The 19,859-nt window shown below is 46.6% G+C and overlaps 2 protein-coding genes across 4 annotated transcripts in view; one reads left to right on the top strand and one right to left on the bottom strand.

The window, feature by feature from the left end:
- Positions 1–111: 111 nt before the first annotated feature.
- On the bottom strand, positions 112–9,301 carry VPS26B (VPS26, retromer complex component B). The gene is made up of 6 exons (XM_008491107.2): positions 8,724–9,301; positions 6,199–6,355; positions 5,542–5,706; positions 4,840–5,015; positions 4,026–4,168; positions 112–3,057 (listed from the first exon to the last, which is right to left on the bottom strand). The coding sequence occupies exons 1-6, from the start codon at positions 8,944–8,946 to the stop codon at positions 2,911–2,913; spliced, it is 1,011 nt and encodes a 336-aa protein (XP_008489329.1). The 5' UTR covers positions 8,947–9,301; the 3' UTR covers positions 112–2,910.
- Positions 9,247–19,859, top strand: part of NCAPD3 (non-SMC condensin II complex subunit D3) — a 25,687-nt gene continuing 15,074 nt past the window's right edge. For 2 of the 3 annotated variants that reach the window (XM_030464688.1, XM_030464686.1), the window contains exons 1-15: positions 9,333–9,482; positions 9,600–9,751; positions 10,349–10,511; positions 11,022–11,200; positions 12,082–12,252; positions 12,355–12,416; positions 12,682–12,769; positions 13,495–13,628; positions 14,337–14,409; positions 14,574–14,699; positions 14,874–15,126; positions 15,673–15,750; positions 15,903–15,986; positions 18,749–18,822; positions 19,720–19,854. In XM_030464688.1, the coding sequence (XP_030320548.1) occupies positions 9,419–9,482; positions 9,600–9,751; positions 10,349–10,511; positions 11,022–11,200; positions 12,082–12,252; positions 12,355–12,416; positions 12,682–12,769; positions 13,495–13,628; positions 14,337–14,409; positions 14,574–14,699; positions 14,874–15,126; positions 15,673–15,750; positions 15,903–15,986; positions 18,749–18,822; positions 19,720–19,854 (1,836 nt within the window). In that variant the 5' untranslated portion in view covers positions 9,333–9,418. Of the gene's footprint in view, positions 9,483–9,599; positions 9,752–10,348; positions 10,512–11,021; positions 11,201–12,081; positions 12,253–12,354; positions 12,417–12,681; positions 12,770–13,494; positions 13,629–14,336; positions 14,410–14,573; positions 14,700–14,873; positions 15,127–15,672; positions 15,751–15,902; positions 15,987–18,748; positions 18,823–19,719; positions 19,855–19,859 lie in introns of all 3 variants that reach the window. The other variant, XM_030464687.1, reaches the window with a different exon arrangement.

Raw genomic sequence — 19,859 nt, 5'->3', positions numbered from 1 at the left:
TTGCACAGTATGGCACTACAGAAAAATGTCTTAATACCATAAAACAAAACAAAATAAAAGCAGACCCAAGCTGGGCAGTATAAGCCATATCAGACAAACTCATGCACAGCATTTGACAGCCAGGGCTGGCTCTTTTTAATTGGAGAGACAAAAAAAACCAAGTTTTAAAATACAGCCATTGAAAAGACAACGAATTAAGAACCATGTAAACACAGCAGAGGCTTAATTACAGGTTGCACTGCTTGGTTTAGTTCTGGCACACTCCCCCCCTGCCTGACACTGCCCGGGAGAGAGGGAATGACCCAAGTACTGAACAGAACCACCCAGCTCAGGGGGACACGACCATCCATGCCCCTTATCATGCTAAGGAAACACTTTTCTATAGTACCTTGTCCTGGAGTGACCTTATGCTTCAACTTCACTCTGAAGATGCTCAGCATGTCTGCTCCACTCCAGACAAACACAGTGGGTAACAGGTTGAATAGTCCATTTCAGATTAGGTAAAAATGGGGACAACTTCTAAATTCTTGTTCCACAAGTAGGGTCAGTGGGGAGAGGGGTACCAAGTAGGAAAAAAAACAAAACCAAAAACCAAAATAACACAACAACCCAACAGTAATGAATATTTTCCAAGTAAACCCACCAGAAGTGATGAACAGATGCTTAACAGAACTCTCCTGACAACTCCTGTCTAAGATCCAGTACTGATGCTATCTGGCCAGTAAACAAAACACTTGTGGAATGCAGAGTCCTCTTCATCCATGGGATTTCTTGACCACCACCAAGCCCACAATCGAGAGGAATAGACAAGGAAAAAAAAAAAATTCTAGGTGAGATGGGAGTTGAGGGTAAGCCAGGGGACAGTCAGGGTGCTGCTGTGCTCAGCTCAGCTGTGCAAAGATGGTCTGCTCAGGGGCTCCTGGTGGGAGCTTTGCTTGTCTCTAAAAGATGGTGTTTTGCCACAGCACAGGTGGTTCCACCCTAGAGAGGGGGAGAGGAGGTGTCAAAAGCAACATCCAGATTCCTTTGCCATGTGAGACCTGCAGCAGGTGACCCCCCCCCTGGCCTGGCATAACAGGGAAGTTGTCTTAAATCAGCTTTTGCTTCAGTATTAGGAAGACATGGCTCCAGCCCATGGCACAGACTTCTCATGTAAAGAAAAGCAAGCCACATCTTCACTACTACACAGCAGAAACGTGGTGTGACACAAGTATTCAGCAGTATGAGATCATTAGTGTCCTCTACAACAGAGCGAGACTGTCCAGCCCTACAAAAAACCACAGCCTTACACGTGGTGAGTAAAAGATAACTTACTTTGGCAAGCAGAAACACACATTTATCACTGAAATACAGTAGCTGTCTTACTACATAAAAAGCTCCCCTTCCCACCCAGGCTCCACTTCCTCCTCCAGCACTGTTCCACGACACAAACCAGAAAATACTTCCATTTCCCAGCTGCAAGATAACTATTATACAATCAGCTGTAGGACAGAGGCAGAGGATGCTCCAGCATCAAAAGGAAGCTGGATAAAACCCTAGTGAGCCATAAACTCACAGGGAAATTCAGACAAATCCTACTTGACAGAGCTCATATCCCAGCATTTACTGCAGGCTCATCTCTCTATCTGGTAGGAGGTCTAACCACCTTGCCTTGAAGGGCATCTAAACAGGATGGATATTCTCCAGACTTAAATCAATCAAGTCTACAAAACCACATCTAATTTTCAATGGAGGAATGATTCCCTTCTGGGAATGTTTTCATGATTCTACTTAGCTGAAGAATAAAAGAAGCTTATTTTTAAAAAAAGAAGAAAAAAAACCACCAACCCACATTCAGGTTCCCAGTTCTTGGAATACCCTCAAACCTCACTGGTGACTTCATCTCAGGCCTCAGGAATGTGTGTCTGGAATCAGAGCCCCACTATCCTTCCAGTTGCTGCTTGGCTTCATCAGACCATGAGCTTCTTACAACAACTGCATCTCCTTTCTGTCCTTACTGATCCCCACCCCACAGGCAGAAGGGATCAAACAAAACACCACAAGCCTGTTCCCTGCCACAAAGCCTGCTCCATCCTAAGGACACAGACATGAACAGGGCAGCCCAAGCCCACTCCCAAGAGAGCCTCCATTTATTTATCTCCATCCAAAACTCTTCTCTAGAGCTCTCATGCCTGCTCTGCCCCCATTCTGCAGCAGCAACTGGGACCTGTCTGAGCACAGCAATCAGAGACTGAACCTCAGGGGCACTCAAGCAGCTGCTGGGACAGGACTAGGGAGGAACTGCTCTCATCCAGGAGCCTTGATGTCCCCCTCCAGTAGCACTGGGACCTTCATCTCCTTGCCCAACCTGTGCCACCTCCTTCTGCATTCCTCCTACTCACTCCCTCCCAGCAGCCACAACTCCTTCAGATGCAGACGGGTGCTGCACAGCAAGGACATGGTCACACTGTGTCCTCTTTCCTCATCAGGGTTTCAGAAAGGCAAGAAAAAGAACATCCATCCTAATACAGCCCCAAAGCAACCTCCACACCGCTGGGAAGCAAGCAGCAGATTTTGGCCTTCACTTGCTCTCTCCCTCCCCATTGCAGCCCTGAAAAAAAAGGGCTCTGGGGGCAAAGAGGAGATCAGGCAGCTCCGCACAGCAAAATCTCCACAAACCCAACCCCAGAGGAGTGCAGTTGATTGGGAAGCACCGAGGTACCTTCAACCAGTGCTCCAGCTTGCCTTGCCCTCCCCACCCCCTTCCCACCCTACGAGTCCTTTGAAGAAAGGAATTAAGTCAAAAAACGGATATTTATTCTCGTGAAGTCTCTGAAGTGTTTTTGTTTGGTTTGTTGTTTTTTTTTCCTTCTTCCTCCTGGTCGCTGCTGTCCCCAGTGGCTCCACAGCAGCCTTCCTCTGCGTGGCCTCTCACTGCCGGCCGTTGTTCTCTGCAGGCTGGCTGGGGGGCTTGGCCTCACTGTGTGAGGAGGTCCCCTCAAACCTCTGAGAGGCAATGGCTGCTTGGTGGGACATGCTCTTCCTCACTATGTCTCCTTTCCGCCAAAGCACCACCTCCTGTAGGAACACAGCCAAGCAGGGCTTGTCAGGGCTTGGGAGACTTTCTCCTGGCCCCACCCGAACCCAAAGGCTCAACCAGGGGAGCAGCTTCCACCCAGTGAGAGCTCAGCCCATGCTGGCAGCTTCCACCCACAGCCTTCTGTGTGAGGCCACTCTCAGTGGCAAGCAGAAGCCTCACCATGCAGCCTGCCTGAAGATTTGGGCAAAACACTCCACCCCAGAATCTGAGCACACCGAGGCAACCACTGGATGCCCAGGGCAGCTCTATCCTATTGGAGTTCATCACCACCACAGAGCAACCTGGAAAAGTCCCAGGTGGGCACCTTCTACATCCATCCCCACCACCACACACATCTGACCTGTGTGGATCTTTCCTTCTGGCCCCATGCTGGCAGCTTCCACCCACAGCCTTGTGTGGTGCCTTGTGTTTGCCTCAGTGGCAAGCAGGGACCATGAAGCCTGCCTGAAGATTTGGGCAAAACACTCCACCCTAGAATGTCAGCACACCAAGGCAACCACTGGATGCCCAGGGCAGCTCTGTCCTATTGGAATTCATCACCACCACAAAGAAACAGGGTGGAAAAGTCCCAGGTGGGCACCTTCTACGTCCATCCCCACCACCACGCACATCTGACCTTTGTGGATCTTTCCTTCTGGCCCCATGCTGGCAGCTTCCAGCCTTGTGTGGTGCCTTGTGTTTGCCTCAGTGGCAAGCAGAGACCATGAAGCCTGCCTGAAGATTTGGGCAAAGCACTCCACCCCAGGATCTGAGCAGACCCAGGGCAGCTCTATCCTATTGGAGTTCATCACCACCACAGAGCAACAGGGTGGAAAAGTCCCAGGTGGGCACCTTCTACATCCATCCCCACCACCACGCACATCTGACCTGGGTGGATCTTTCCTTCTGGCCACTCTGGACACTCCTTACTATGTCCAAGGAAAACTTTAACAGCTCAGTTTCTCACCTGCTGTTTAAAGTAGCGTCTCTCTTCCTCATCAATCAGCACCAGATTGAGGTAATAACGCACAGAGAACTTCTTATTGATGTCCCTCATTGTTGGAGTCAGCTCGTAGCCAGCCAGAAAGAGTCTGATGGGAATGGACTCACCTACAAAGTGTACAGAACCATCAGCAGAGGCAGGACACACAGTTATCAACTGGAAGAGCATCAGCAAAACAAAATTTCACCAGGCCACCAGCTCTGTGATCATTTCCACAACTGAACTAAGAGATCTCAACTCCTTTGAAAAAATCAGGACGTGTGTTCCACAGCCAGATCCTGCCCTTGCTGACAACTATTCCAACTCCACTTTAACAGCCCAGGACTAATTTATGACTTGCATCAAGACAGCACTGCAGGAAAAAATGAGTAAGGTGACATTTTCTCTGGCAGGTGACTCTGCTGGGCAGTGGAACTGGAAAAGAAGTGGCACAGGAGATTGGCACAGAGTTACAACACCATCTTTCTGCTCCATACTGCAGCAATGCCAGCTGGTGGCCCATGCCAGCAGTGAATTAACATCTATTCCTGATTCTGCCACTGCTTCATCGAAAGAATTAAGTTATTGCAACCCATTATGCCTCAATTTCCCCTCACCATACCAGAGGTGGAAGGGGATCATACTTAATCACCCATGTAAATTGCCTTGAGTCCATCAGTGAAGTAGGATACATGTCACTACTAACCACACAGATTCAGCAGGAGATACTTCAGGACTCATATTCCCAGCCCAAAAGACTCCAGAAGAGGAATTCTGCAGGGTTCCTCTGCCTTCTCACCTCTCACAGGTGCCCCATCCATGATCTCGTATTTTGCTATTGTGTCATTCTCATGATAAACGTTGGGTCCTGTCCCTGTTGTTTCTCTCTTGATGATATCAATCTCCATGTGTTTGATCTTGATTCGCACCAGCAGGAAGTAAATCTTCCCAACAATCACATCTTTTAGATGGTACCTAGGAGATGAAGGAAGGAAGCACTGCAATCACACACTGAGCAGCAGACCAGGACTTCAAGACTGAAGAGCAGGAACTTGCTTCTCCAGGCTCTTTGCTCCTATCCCTGACCCCAGCTGTAAATTTCAGATGGTGTTATCAACCACCTCCACCAAGCTGCTGTAAACAGCACTTCATCTTTCCTCCAGCTATCTTCTGGAAATTGACAAGAGCTTGTGGCATGATCAGATGAATTAAAAAATGGAATTTCAGACAGAATACCTGCAAGAAACCACTGCAACAGCAAAAGCCTCCAAACCCAGTAAGGCACAGACATGGTTTCCCACTCCTTGGTCCAGAGACCATATCTATGGGCAAGGAAGATCCTCAACCAGAATCTGAACTGTCTTCCAGCCTCACTGGAGTGCAAGAACAAAGAATTCCTTTGAGGGTCACATGCAAGGCACGTGCCTCAGGCTTCCAAACCAAGCTGTCCCATTGTAGCAGATGGTTCCCAACAGCCACTGGCTGCTCTTGAGACACTTACTTGGACTTGTTATACTCAAACTCGATGTGCAGGCAGTCCTCAATCCCCACCTCCATCTTAATGGAGGAGTTGAGCTCTGGGTAGGTGCTCAGGGTGTGCACAACTATGTCCATCTCCTTCACCACATCGTTCAGTCTGCGGCTCACAGTTGCTCGGAGGAAATACCTGCAAGCAGAATCCTCCTCTTAGTAGAGTTGTACACGTAGAGTTGTACACATGGAGTCTTGGACTGGGCTACCCAAGCAGTCTTAGGGGTACCCTGGCTTCTGGAGCAGCCAGTACCCCGTGTTGGAGAAGACAGCAGGGAATTCTCCCATAGAAAAGCAGGCTCACTTCTAAGATTTCTTTAAGCTTTCACATATATGTCAGCCTCAGTTACCTAAGCACTACTCTGGGGATCCAAGGAACAGCTTATTGAAGTTGAAAAGATTGATTACATGACAGCAAAAATGTCCCCCCAGAGACTGAAGCATAAAAGTAGAGCCCTCAAAGGCAGCCTTTCACGACTCAGCTCACCAAAATGCACTTGGAGTTACATTATAAGCTTTCAGGGATGCCTGGGAAGGGATGCTGCACTCCAGTATCATCACAGTAAGTACCAGTATTTGCATACTGTGCAGAACCAAGAGGTGGGAACAGCAAAGGGAGGAGACTCACCTCAACTTCACATTCTGCCCCGTGTAGGACTCGTAAGGTTTCTCCACATGTGTGAATTCAAAGTCAAATGTCTGTGGTTGAGTGAATTCCCCAGGACGGGCCAGGTCTTTGACCAGAGACACAAACTCATGGTGGTTTCCTCGGTCATAGTAGAGTTCTAGAAGACATAAATCCAGGTTGAGCAGCAATGTTAATCCCACATGACACAGTGAGGAAAGGCAAGAGATTTCACAGGTGCAAGCAACTCTCTTGTCTAGGTCACTGCTTCCTTCACCACTGTTCAGACAACCTACCAGGACAGAACTTTCCTGCCTGAAATAGGAGGGAAGAGGTCCACAGAGCCTCACCTACTACAGCAAACCATGTTGGCTTGCCTTAGAGTGACATGGGTCTTTTATTATCAATATTTATTCCATTCAGACTGAGAAAAGGAGACAGCAGCTCACGTGTTCCCTTTGGATAATTTTCTACACAGTATTCCAGGCCAAAGGTATTGCCACCATAAAGAGAGGAAAAACACCATGGACCCTGAGTAACACAACATGAGCACCCAGGAGGGAAGAGCAACATGGTCACATTGCTTCAGTTTTCCCCACAACCTCCTTGCATCAGCAGGAAAAGTCTACAGGTTTCCTCATACAATTTCCTCTACATTTGCCCCAAGTTTTCTCCCTTAGTCAAAGCAACAGCAACGTAAAACTCAGTGATTTGCATGAACAGCTCTGCATGACACACAACCATCAATGAAACCTGTCCTTCCCAACCTTGTGCGTGAGCTGTGTGACTACAGGCCACCCACACAGTCCTTCTGAAAAGGTAAAGCCTTAGCCAATCTGATAGACTTTAGATGAGGAAACAAAAACCTAAGTCATCAGACAGCCACATAACACACAAGCTCACTGTCAGCACTAAACTCTGCAGAGAAGGCTTCTGAGAGGTAGCAGCAGCCTTCAGGAACTGCAAGGAGACTTGGTTCTCTCCTTCTTGAGATGCATAATGAGATTTCAGCTCTAAGTTATGTGTTTCTTACACCCCTTTGCTCACCTTGTCTCTGTAATGGAAATAATTGGCACCAGAGCACCCCTCACGCAGAACAGGAACTGCCACCAAGCTGGGCTGGCAGGTGACATAAATAAAACAAACTCCAATTTGACTAACTGCTCATCTAGATACTGACCTTGTGGCAGTGGAAAATTGGAATTTATGGCAAGCTGGGCTGAGATGGAAAGCATTAAGGAAGTGCCATCAGCAGGACAAACATCAGTGCTTCATTAAAGTGGCGTGATGGGCAAGGAGAAAAGACTTGCATGGAGCCACAGCAGCTCCTAACACACCCTGCTTGGGCAACTATGTGAATGCAGAGCAGCTACTCTAAATATGTCTGAAAAGCCTTCAAAATGGGGAATCAGAAGCAGGTGAGGCAACAGAGAGGAGACAGAGAAGAGCAGGAAGCTTAGTTCATGCTTAATTTCCACTGATGACCATACTCAAATACAAGGAGGCCATAAATTGATTAATGGGCTGACTGACACCATCATTTCAGGTGCACCCCTGCCTGTCCTCTCCCTGTTCTTTCCAAAGGCACAAGGAGGCCAGCAGAGATCTTACACAGCAGTTCAATCAGGTGGGAAAACCTCGAGTTCCCTTCCCTGCACCTCATGATTTGCAATGCAAAGGCTGAAGGCCCACAGCTTGTGCTGTGATTTTGAGGGTTAAACCCCAGGATGGAGGGACAGGGACATGAGGCAGCACACAACCTGAGCTCAGTTGCATCCCTGGGAACATCCTGAACTTATTTCAGCTCGTAGGACTCTGGCATGTCCATGAAACACAGACAACTCCATTCAGATGGAAGAGTGGGTGTGGCAGCTACCTTTCCTCTGAAAGAACAGGAAATATTAAATTGTTTACACACTGATAACCACAAGTTTTGAAGTCCCCCGACATACTGTGCAGGGATCCAGAGTCAAAGAATAGGAGAATAAAAATGGAATCAGCTGAGCCGTGCCCATAGAAAGCTGATCTAGACAGGTAAAAGGCTCTGTGGGGTAGGGCTAGGAAGATGATTCAAGATGTACAGCCAAATCCTCCTGATTTACTGCCCTCAGCAGAGCCTCTGCTCCCCTAACCGAGTCAATAGGCACATGAGAAATGCAAACAGACAGCTCGTATAAAGACGTTGCTAGGATGTCCAGGCTGGGACCTGTGCTTGCAGGATGGAAGTCAAATTTCCCCGAGCGTGTGCTGACATTGGTGAGTGAGCAGGAGGGAGAAAATAGGACGAGACAACAATGACCTGGAAAAGGAATGGAGCTTCCACCCTTCCGCCGGGGCTCCATCCCAGAGCATGGAGGACGGGTGGCTGCAAGAACAACCCGTGCAGAGAGTGGTACCCGAGGATGCCCCCGGGAAAGGGATGCCCCCCGGGAAAGGAATGCCCCCCAAGGAAGGGATGCTCCGAGGCAGGGATGCCCCCGGGAAGGGATGCTGGGTACCGGCAGGCCCTGTCCCCTCTCCCCGCTCACCGATCTGCCCGATGAACTCCACTTTGATGCCCTGATGCTCCAAGCGCTTGTTGGGGTACTTGAGGCTGAGGACGACCCTTCCGGAGACCGTCTCCCCGTCGTAGAAGAGGAAGTATTTCTCCTTCTTGCCTTCCTCCGTCTTGTGCTCCACCCGACGCCGGCTCTCTTGGTCGCTCAGCACCAGCTCCAGCTCCACGCTCTGCCCGAACCCGAAGAAGCTCATGGCAGCGGGCAGGCGGACAGACCCCGGGCACAGAGGAGGGGGCTACCGGGCGGGGCGGGGGCGGCCGCAATGCGGCAGCGATGCGGGGCGGGGGCGGTGGGACCCTGCGGCCCGGGGTCTGTCTGTCTGTCCGTCCGTCTGTCTGTCCGTCTCTTCCCCGATCACCCCGAACCGGGAGCCCGGGGCGGGCGAGCGGGTGGGTTCACCCCCCCGCCACCCCGGTGCTACCCCCGCTCGATCGCTGCCGTCCCGCTCCGGGCCCCGCAGAGCGCGCAAGCTCGGTCCAACCCCTCCGTTCCGGTTGGGGTGTGCGTGTGTCTGTCTGTACGTGTGTCTGTGTGTCTGTCTGTGTGTATGTGTGTGTGTGTGCGGGAAAGGGGGGGGGTTCCGTCCGGTTCCGGGGGCTCGGGGATTGGCTGCGGGAGGCGGCAGCGCGCGATTGGCCGGTTCGAAAGGTTCGGCGACGGCGGAGATGGCGGCGGCAATCGGGCTGGAGAGCGGCCTGGACGGGTGGAGGCTGCGGGATGTCGGGCAAGGTGCGGGGTGGGCTGAGGTGTGCGTGGGGGGGGGCAGACGGATCTGGGGTGGAAGTCGCCGGTTGAGCGGAGCGGTACCGGCGTGGGGTTTTATTTTTGGGTTTTTTTGTTTTTCAGCCTGGGTCAGCACCGTCTGGGAGCTGGATTTCACTGACACCGAACCGCTGGATCCCCGCACAGCAGAGGAGATCACGGCAGAGGGGCTCGGGGCTTTCACCCGCCTCTACCAGGCGCTGTCTCCGTTCACTGAGGAGCAGGAGAAGAGGGAGGTGAGACCCGGTCCATATTCTGTTATTTGGGTCTGTTCTGCACGGGAATTCACAGAATAGTCCAAGGCTGCACTGAACTGTGCTGGCCCTGTGTGCCCAAAGCTATTCCCGAGTTTGAAAATATATCTGTAACGTAATGTGTAGTGTTAGACACCATAACAACCATTAAATACATATTCCTCAATTATAATAATTATTATTAAATTGTATACTTATGTATTATACTCAATAGCAATTATTAAAAATATATTTCTCTATGTATCATAGAATGGCATGGGTTGGAAGGGACCTTAAGCATCATGTCCTTCCAGCTCTCTCCCAGGGGCAGGGACCAGGTTGCTCCAAGCCCCATCCAACCTGGCCTTGTGTTGGATGGGACAGCCACAACTTCCCTGGACAACCTGTTCAGTGTCTCACCAACCTCACACTAAAGAATTTCTTCCAAAACCTAAACCTACCCTCTCCCAGCTTGTAAAATTGCTATACATGTATTATATACCTAAGGGTTTGTTGGCAGTATGAGCTGTTTAAATCTCACTAGCAGAGAGCCATGTTGTTATGGGATTTATCACTAATCACTAATGTGTTTTGCCTCAGAATATCTGGACCTTCTTTTCTGAGAACAGCTTCTCTCCCAGCACTTTGGTGGCTGTGTTGCATCACTTTGTCCAGGCATGCCAGCACAGGAGAGCTGATGCAGAGCAGAGGGTTTATGCTCTTCATGCAGCTGGGCTGTACTTCCTACTGCTGGAAATCCCAGGTAAGCCACAGGATGTGCCTCCCCATTGCTGGATAAAACATTGTTCAGGAAAAATGGGCTTTCCTTCAATTACAAGAATTCCAGGTAGGGCCAGTGGGGGCTTTGGAACTGTTTCCTTGATCTGCCTGCAGTCTCCTGGGATCACATTCCCCTTGTTCCTGCTCTGTAACCAGAGAGGAGTTCACTGCGCTTTTGAACAGGTTCATTTGTGAACTCTCAAATAATTGTTAAAAGTAATGAGCAGCTGGAGTTTTGCTGATCTTTGCCATGCACCACGTTATGAGATAGAAGGGGCCAGTCAGCTGCTGAGCCTACTGGAGGTCATTGCTGATGACCTGATGCAGTTTGGCTTTGTTCAAACAATTCTTTCTTCTTGCCCTCAACTTTTTTTAGGACAGTGTTTTTGTCCTGGCCCTTTATTTCCCTGTTGAAGCAAATGGAGAGGTGGGCAGTGAGTGATTCAGTGTTCCCTCTGTATTATGTCTGGCTGATGTTGTCTTTCCTGGGCAGGCAGTGTAGCCAACCAACTGTTCCACCAAGTGATGTTTGATAAATGTCTTCACACCCTGACAAAATGTTGGCCCCAAGAACCAGATCTGATGAGGAAAAGAAAGAAGTCACAGGCTCAGAGCTCCCAGACCAATGCAAGAAGAAACAGAAAGAAGGGAAAACCATACAGGAATGACAATGTAAGGTCTTTGTGTAATTTTTCCAGATATAAATCTCTATTAATAAGCAAACTGTCAGCAAGCTATTTCACTTATAGGTCAGTGTGATAATCTTCTCCTTTTTCACCCCTTTTTAAAATTTTTAACCTTTTATTCAGCAGTTCAGCTGTGCTCTTTATCCTTTCTCCTTATTACTAGGAATTTCAGAGGTAGCTGATGATTCACCAGTAGCTGCAGTTCCCTGGCTGCTGACTAACAGAGAAAATACAGCTTTTTTGTCCCTGCCATATTGTTAGAAAGCTCAGTAGCAGAGGGAGAAATTAATTTATATGAGCTTCTTCAAGAGACCTTAAGTTAGCATGGGACCAGCTTGCAAGAGGCATTTGCATTTCCTTGCCAGCTTACTGATGGGAAATTAAAGGATAAATGCCTTGGGTAGCTGTGCTCAGCTGCTCCTTCTACCATTTAGATGATTTTATTTTTAACAGAATTGAGGATTATGCATCAGAAATCCTGAGAGAACATCAGAGCCACAGGGTGACAAGCAAGGGAGGAAGGGCACAGGCACAATGGGAATTACTTGAGATGAATCCTCAAGTATTATATTAGAATTCAGATTGTCTTAATTTCTGATGGAGTTTATCCTTCAAAATGACAACAGATTGTGTTGAGCTTTCTTTTTTTTTTTTTGTTACCCAGCTTTCCTCTTCCTGTCTGTTTTGGAGTTTTTCCCCCCCACTGTTAAGTGTGTTAAATAATCTGAAAAAAAAAAAGATTTAGAATTTCAGATGTGAAATCATGCAGGACCTGCCTGAGAACTCTGTGAAGCACCAAAGTGTGCAGCACAGGTCAGCCAGTGCTGTGGGACAGGATGGTGCTTTTTCTCTTTTCCACACATACAGATGGAAGAAATCCTGGAAGAGGAGGAAGAGGACTGTGAAAATATTTACTTTTCAACAGATGATCTTCTCCAAATTCGCAATGCAATCTTCCTGCTTCTGAAGAACTTTTTAAGGCTTCTCTCCAAGTTCTCCCTCAAAGAAGAGCCTCAGTGTGTGCAGAACTGCCTGCAGGTAGTAAACTTCAACTCTAGGAACCTTATGTCCCCTAAACCAAACTTCTGGTGGATGCAGAGCATAGCTACAGGAGCTGAGCTTGGCTGTGTTTCCTTGCAGGTCTTTGTTGAAATAGCACACTTTGAGCCAGTGATACAGGAGTTGGAGTTTTCAGCAGCAATGTGAGCAAATAGTTTATAATTTATACAGTGCTTTGGACAAGTAAAGCTCCCAGTGCCTGTGTTGCTGTTATCCTGTTTACATGAAAACGAAAGCAATGATTTATTTTGCTAAAGATAATTAGAACGTGTTCCACCTAGCTAACAGTAAACAGCATTTAGTGAATATTGAATGTTTTCCAGTCAGTGAGCACAGTGAGTTGTAACAGCTGTAGTAAATGTTTCTCTGATGAGAGATAAAAACATTTCTTTGCTTTCTTTTGCTTAGGAACATTAATCAAGCCAAGTACCTTCCTGAGCTGGCCTATTATGGACTGCGATTACTGTGTTCCCCTTTACATGGTACAGAAGATAAGGTAGAAGTTGGGCAAAATCTTTAAAATTCTCACTGCTTTACTGAAAAGGAGTGGTTGTTCCTCCCCTTCTCTGCTTATCATTTTTGTTTGCACGTTTTTTAACTTACTACATTACTTTTACTCCCTCTGCCTGTGGGTGTGTTTGCTGGGCCAGAGGCAAGATGCTTTTTGGTTTGTACACTGTTCCAGTGACTCCTGAGGCAAATGAATCAATAGCAGAGGGTGGGTACAGTGGCATTTATGTGTCTTAAGAAGAGAGAGAATACCAGGTTACTGTTTTTGCCTGGAATTCTCTTGTTTTCCTGCTAGATGGAGCTGCAGCACTGCTTGGGAGGGTACTGTGGCAGCGAAGCCTGATGGGGAAGGGTTATGCGCAGATGGTGGTGAGCTGGGGCTGATTCTCCTTCAGAGAATATTCTGTCATCCTGGAACATCCAGTTCTACCAGCAGTGTGTCTACAGCTTTACATCTTTTTTATTTTGTGGAATTGTCGAGCACACCTTGTCATCTCCCACTTATCTCTGTGGATGGGGCTTTTGAACTCTGGGTGTGCCTGTGCTGCTGCTGTGTTTGCCTGCCTCTGCAAAACCAACCTGAACTAGTTCTGAGCTAGCAAGCCAGGGGATGAGCAGCTGTCTAGTCAGGAAAGCCTGGAGCTTAGCACACACAAGCCTGACATGTGCCTGAACATCTGCCCAGCTTGAAAATAATCTTTTCTTTTCTAGATCCTTCGCTGTGTCTTCCAGCGAATCCTCAGTGTCATTCTGATGGTGGAAAGTGGTGTGGGTTCCAGACAAGCAGCCCTTGCAATCACACCAGCTGTGATCAGTGCCAGGAATCAGGCTATAAAATTCATCAGGTGAAGTACAGAGATCTGGCACTGCCCTTTCTGGGTATGACTGCTCTTCCTTCTGCCATGCCTTTGCTTTACTCTTCAGTTGATAAAGGGAGGAGACAAACTGTCACTCTTTGAAGCTGTTTGTGCAAATGAGATTTAATTAAAATGTCTGTAATTGGGAATTCACTGATTGCTGGCACAGGGGATAGAAGATGCTGTTGGAAAGAAGAGAGGCAGTGAGTGGAAGGGACAACTTCTGTGTTTTGCTTTGTGTTAGTTTTTCAGGTCTTGTTTGCTACAAAGTATTATACAGAAGACAGAAGATTAATATTAAGCTCATTTCTCCTTTGCTTTTTGTTTTCTCCTCCTTAAATCCTGCCTATGTTTATTATTCCCCACGTGGGGGTCTGTGTTGTGGGAAAGTGTAGTTTGTGCAGAGATACCCAGACAACATATCATAACTAGATAAGAATAAAGAAGCTTTTCATGTTGCCATCCTAACTGTAGAAGGGTGTTGGAGGAAATGTTTTCTACCTGCAAAGCCAGGTTGATGTAGAAAATAAACAAGTCTGCTCCCTGCCCAGCCCCTGTTACATTAATGTTTGTGATTCTAGAATGTGCACTTACCCTGACTTCTGAAACACAACTCAGAAGGAATGTCCTCGACTTGGTGTTTATTCATCTTTACAGACAGCCCTATTAAAATCTGCTTGTGTTTCTTCTGCACAGTTCAGTGACAGATGACCTGAAAGAAGTTGTTTTTCCTGTTCTCAGAATATTACTGCAGCACATCTGCACTAAGGTACGCTCAGCATTCCCACAGCTGAAGGACTCCCAGTCACTGCTGGATGTGACTGTATCACCTCATCAAATCAAAACTCTTTTATCTCCAGCCCTGAAGTGCCACTCTGGCTTCTAGAGCAGGGTGTTGAGCTATCAACCTGTGCTGTTGCCCTTGTTTTTCAGGTCCCAGATAAGGCTGATTATCGCACACACGCTGCACAGGCCGTGGTGAATTTGCTGAACAAACTCCCTGCTACAGAGTTTGCTGACTTCATTGCTTGGCTTTACAAATACTCACGTAACACTAAAGTAAGTACATCCCTTGGATGCTCCATGGTCCAGACACAGGAAGAGGAAGAGCTCGATATCATTACTGAATAGCATCCTTGTTATTAATGGTCCCTAAAAGGGGATAAACCGAGTAGGCACTGCCTGTGTCTTTGCTTACCCCAACAGAGCATCTTGTGTGCTTTTTCCTTCCAGACTGCCTACAGAGTGTTTGCTCTGGATGTAGCATTAGCTTTGTTGGATGTGCCAGAGAGAAACACAGGCAGCTCCTTGTCCCTGGAGCAGCAGAAGTTTCTGAAGCACAAGTTTTTAGTGCAGGTGATGATATTTGGTCGCTGTTCAGACAAAGCACCCGTGGTCCGTAGCAAAGCTTTAAGCTGCTTTGCCCACTGTCTTGAAATGAAAGCTGCCACTGCCCTGGAGAGTATGCAGGACTTGTTACAAAGCTGTAAGTATGATGAGTAAATTAGATAGTGAAAGTACTTCTTGAGGAATAATTACTGGGAGATAAGAGAACTCGTTAAGCGGGGTTTAAAAACCTGCACACGTGGTGTCCTTGTGCATTGTGTCAGAATGAGAAGTAAAAGTAAAAAGTAAAAAAAGGAAAAAAAAAAGCTTGTTACTCACTCAGTGTTATATTTGGAAAGGATTTGGGTTTGTATATCAGTTCTAAATAGATTCCTCCATGAGATAACTTTGAAGGATATTTACAGATGACTGAAATTGCTCATTGGAAAAAAAAAAAAAATAAGGAAAGATGATTCTTGCCTAACAGTTGATTAAATCTTGAGTTGCCTTTTGCTCCTGCTAAGTTGGTTTGTTCGTGACTGGCATTCTAAACTCCCTCAGGTGTGGTAAAGGCCAGATGGCACAGTCCAGAAATATGCACATAGCATCCTACAGTTAGATTATTTGCCTGGAAAAATTTGGAATGACAGCATATCTGGAATTAAAATAGTTCATTTAACTTCTTTTTTTTCTTTCCTTTTGGCAGCCTCTGACCATTTTGAAGCAAACATAAACCCTGCCAGTTCAATAGTCAGTGCAGAAGGTACAGAATCATTCTCTTATAGTAAGTCTTGGGCTTTTCTTGGCACGCCATTTGCTAAAAATATGCATATCTGTAACACCTGGGGCATGCATCAGGCTCTCTGTTTAACTGAACCATCTTGCTGGCTGAACATATGCCTTTTTTTATTCTCAAACTTTTAATTTTTGTTTCAGCTGTGTCCAATCATCCACTGAAGACTTTACCAGCTTTCAAAACTATTGAGCTGATGGACAACAGTGACACTGCTGTGATTGATGGTATGTCCAAATTATACCAACCTTTTCAGATAACTTTTCAAAACCTCAGTTGTAGTTAGGCTGCCTGAAGTGTATTCACTGTACATTTTTCAAAGAAAGTGGAGAGAGCTTTCTGTAGAGCTGTTAAAAAACACTTACTGGGTGACTAAAGGGGTGGAAGTGCCAGCCATAAAAAAATACTACTTCCATTCAAGTCTGAAAAATGCATTTAATCTTGAAATACTGATGTTCATTTGTACTAATGTGGTGGCAACACTTGTTGAAAAGCAGGCAATGTATTCTTTCCAAAAAGGACAGTAATTGATGTGGGATGTACTTGTAACTTCATAAATTTAAGGGTTATTTAATCTCTTGCTCTGGTACACAAAGAACTAATATATTTTTGCTACATAAAACATCACTGTTATGTAGGGAAGGATTCACTTCTCTGCAGCATCAGGTATTGTTTGCAGTTGAAAACAGTGAGGTGGATCAGGAACTGGTTGAGAGGAAGGAGTCAGAGAGTTGTAGTCAATGGGGCAGAATCTGGTTGGAGGTGTGTGACCAGTGGAGTCCCTCAGGGGTCGGTACTGGGACCGGTGTTGTTCAATATCTTCATCAAAGACTTGGATGAGGGTATAGAGTGTACCCTCAGCAAGTTTGCTGATGACACTAAGCTGGGAGGAGTGGCTGACACACCAGAAGGCTGTGCTGCCATTCAGAGAGACTTAGGCTGGAGAGTTGGGCAGGGAGAAACATGATGAAATTCAACAAGGGGAAGTGTAGAGTTTTGCATTTGGGGAAGAACAACACGATGGCCCAGTATAGGTTGGGGGCTGACCTGCTGGAGAGCAGTGTAGGTGAAAGAGACCTGGGGGTCCTGGTAGACAAGAAGATGACCATGAGCCAGCAATGTGCCCTTGTGGCCAAGAAGGCCAATGGCATCCTGGGGTGCATTAGAAAGGGGGTGGTTAGTAGGTCAAGAGAGGTTCTCCTCCCCCTCTATTCTGCATTGGTGAGGCCGCACCTGGAGTATTGTGTCCAGTTCTGGGCCCCTCAGTTCAAGAAGGACAGGGAAGTGCTTGAAAGAGTCCAGCGCAGAGCTACTAAGATGATTAAGGGAGTGGAACATCTCCCTTATGAGGAAAGGCTGAGGGAGCTGGGTCTCTTTAGTTTGGAGAAAAGGAGACTGAGGGGTGACCTCATCAATGTTTTCAAATATGTAAGGGGTGAGTGTCAGGGAGATGGAGTTAGGCTCTTCTCAGTGGTGACCAGTGATAGGACAAGGGTAATGGGTGTAAATTGGAGCACAGGAGGTTCAAGTTGAATATTCGAAAAAATGTTTTTCCTGTAAGGGTGACAGAGCCCTGGAACAGGCTGCCCAGGGGGGTCGTGGAGTCTCCTTCACTGGAGACATTCAAAACCCGCCTGGACACGTTCCTATGCGAAGTGCTCTAGGTGGCCCTGCTCTGGCAGGGGGGGTTGGACTAGATGATCTTTCGAGGTCCCTTCCAACCCCAAGGATTCTGTGATTCTGTGAGGTTAAATGGCAAGCAGTTCTAATTTGTGGACAGCAGGAGATCAGCACGTACGTTGGCTTTCATGGCTGCAGTGTTCCTTCTTTGCATCTCTTTTCTGTGTAGAAGCTTTTCCTCCTGACCTTTAGGCCTTGCCTGTGTCCTTGCTCTCTGTTCTTGCTGCTCACCTCTCCTGAACTGCTGACAATTCAATTCTCTGCATGGTTCACATCCTGCATTTATGTCTTTGTCACACGTCTCACCCTGCTCCTCACATGAGATCCTCTCCCCCTATCTCCATGAGCCAGGCTCCAATCTTCTCCATTGAAAAGCTTTTCTTTAAAACATTTTGCTGATAAATTTCCTTAATCTGCTCTTCTCAGACAGAAACGTCCTCCAGGCCACTTAAGGTATTGTGTCTTCCCTGTTTAGTGGCAGCAGAGGATGCCTGGTTTTTGTATCTGACACCCAGCTGAGCACACACTTGGCGAAATAAACCAAGAAAAGGATGGAATGAAAAAGGACTGTCTGGAGCTCAGGAGGATGGCTGAAATCAGGGCTCTCCAAGGCAGTCAGGGTGCATTAGTGAAGCTGTCTGGCACACACTCATGTTTAGCTTCTGCCTGTGCTAATTTTGCATTTCTGTGGAGACCAAACCAGTCATGGTTTAGAAGCAAAATCTTAGCCAGGGATTGTTAGAACATGGTAAAGGCACAAGGGCAAAGATCTGTAGGGGAGGGATAATCTTGGGTTAGAGCTCTGCATGATTCATCTGAGGAGCTTTCAGGCTGTGTAGTGAGCCTTGCATGTAGAAAAAGAAATAGGTCAGAAATCCCAGGTTTGTATTGATTTTTGCTGCATGTATGAAATCATTTGGTACATTACTTTTTCTGTGATATGTCCTAAGATAGAGTTTCAAAGTAAAGAACTTGGAAAAATAGTTGTTTTTTTTTTACCCCTCATCTTGAATTATTTCATGTGTCTGGGGTTTTTTTAGTTAGGTTTCTTTCTTTTTTTGTTTTTTTTTTTAGCCTTTGGTGGGTTTTTTTGTGGTTTGTTTAGTCTTCTTCACTTGCCCTCTGAAAGTCTCAGGCAACAAATTGAGTCCAGAGCTGTCCAGTTGTCCAGACAACTGAGTCCAGAGCTGCATTTGTCCTCACTGCAGCACAGCACTGCTAAATGGCAGGTGAATAATTTCCATTTAGTAATTTCAATTTCCACTTAGTAATTAATTGAGTGATTTCTTTTTATCACGATTTTGGGTAGGAAAAGAAGTCATGGCCATGCTGAGACTGAGAGCTGGAGATGAGAAAACCAACGTGAGGAAATCTGCTCTCCAGGTAAACTGTTTTTCACTTGCTTCTCTCTTCTCAGTAATAAAAGAAGTCATTCTAAAATAAATAATTGGGCTGTAGCAAACTGTAGGACACTTTGCCCACCTATAGGTTCCTGCAGGCCTTAAGGAGGTCTTGCTTGCTAATTCCTGATGAGGAAATAATGCAAGCATGATGATGGAAAATTTTTCTAGTACTCTTGCTGGCATTCTCTTATTCTGTCATTTAGAAAGAGAGGCTCTTTTCAAATGTCAATAGGCATTTCAATTAAGCAACTTCCTTCATAAACGAAGCTATATGAGCTGCTTAGTTTGTTCTGACCTTGTTGACAAAGAGATGAGGTGATATCCAGCCTTTTCTGGAGGTGTGTGTTGCTTTGCTTGTTGCTCAATGTTATTAATAAATTCATTAGCTTTTAAAGAGAGATGCTTCAATGATAAAAATGTGTCTGCTGTTAACTGCCTACATCTGTTAGGCCTCTTCACCCCAACTGTTCCCTCTCAGTTCACACACTGATTTGAGACCTTAAAATTGGTTTGTTTTGATGCTTTTTTTTTAATTTAAGAAAAACCTTAAAAATCCCTTCTTCCTTATAACCAGGCAGAAGACAGGGTTCATACAAGAGATGTTGTTTTCAAGGGGAAATGGTGATATTCACTCTATCCATATGCTGTTGCAAAGTCAGGATGATTATGGAATAGATGTTTTCCATTTCATTCTACATTTTCCATTTCATTCTACTGGTTGTGCCAGTACTCCTGAACCATTAGTGTGATGTTGCATGAGATAAATTGCACGACATAAATGTAGTCTCTCGTTGAAGCTGGTAGGGGATAGATGGCAGTTCTCTTTGTTACCCAGTGCTTGTATCCTGACAAAGCTGTGCTGGTATTTGATTTCCAGGTTTTTATGAATATCCTGAAGCACAGAGTGATCCCTTGCACTGCACAAGATTTGTCCACCTTCCAGGATCGGTGCCGGGACCCAGCGGTGTCTGTGCGGAAGCAGGCGCTGCAGTCAGTGACAGAGCTCCTGCTGGTGAG

Source organism: Calypte anna, chromosome 24 (assembly GCF_003957555.1).
Source record: "Calypte anna isolate BGI_N300 chromosome 24, bCalAnn1_v1.p, whole genome shotgun sequence".
NCBI classification, from domain to species: Eukaryota; Metazoa; Chordata; class Aves; order Apodiformes; family Trochilidae; genus Calypte; species Calypte anna.
This window is presented reverse-complemented; position numbering and strand designations above follow the sequence as displayed.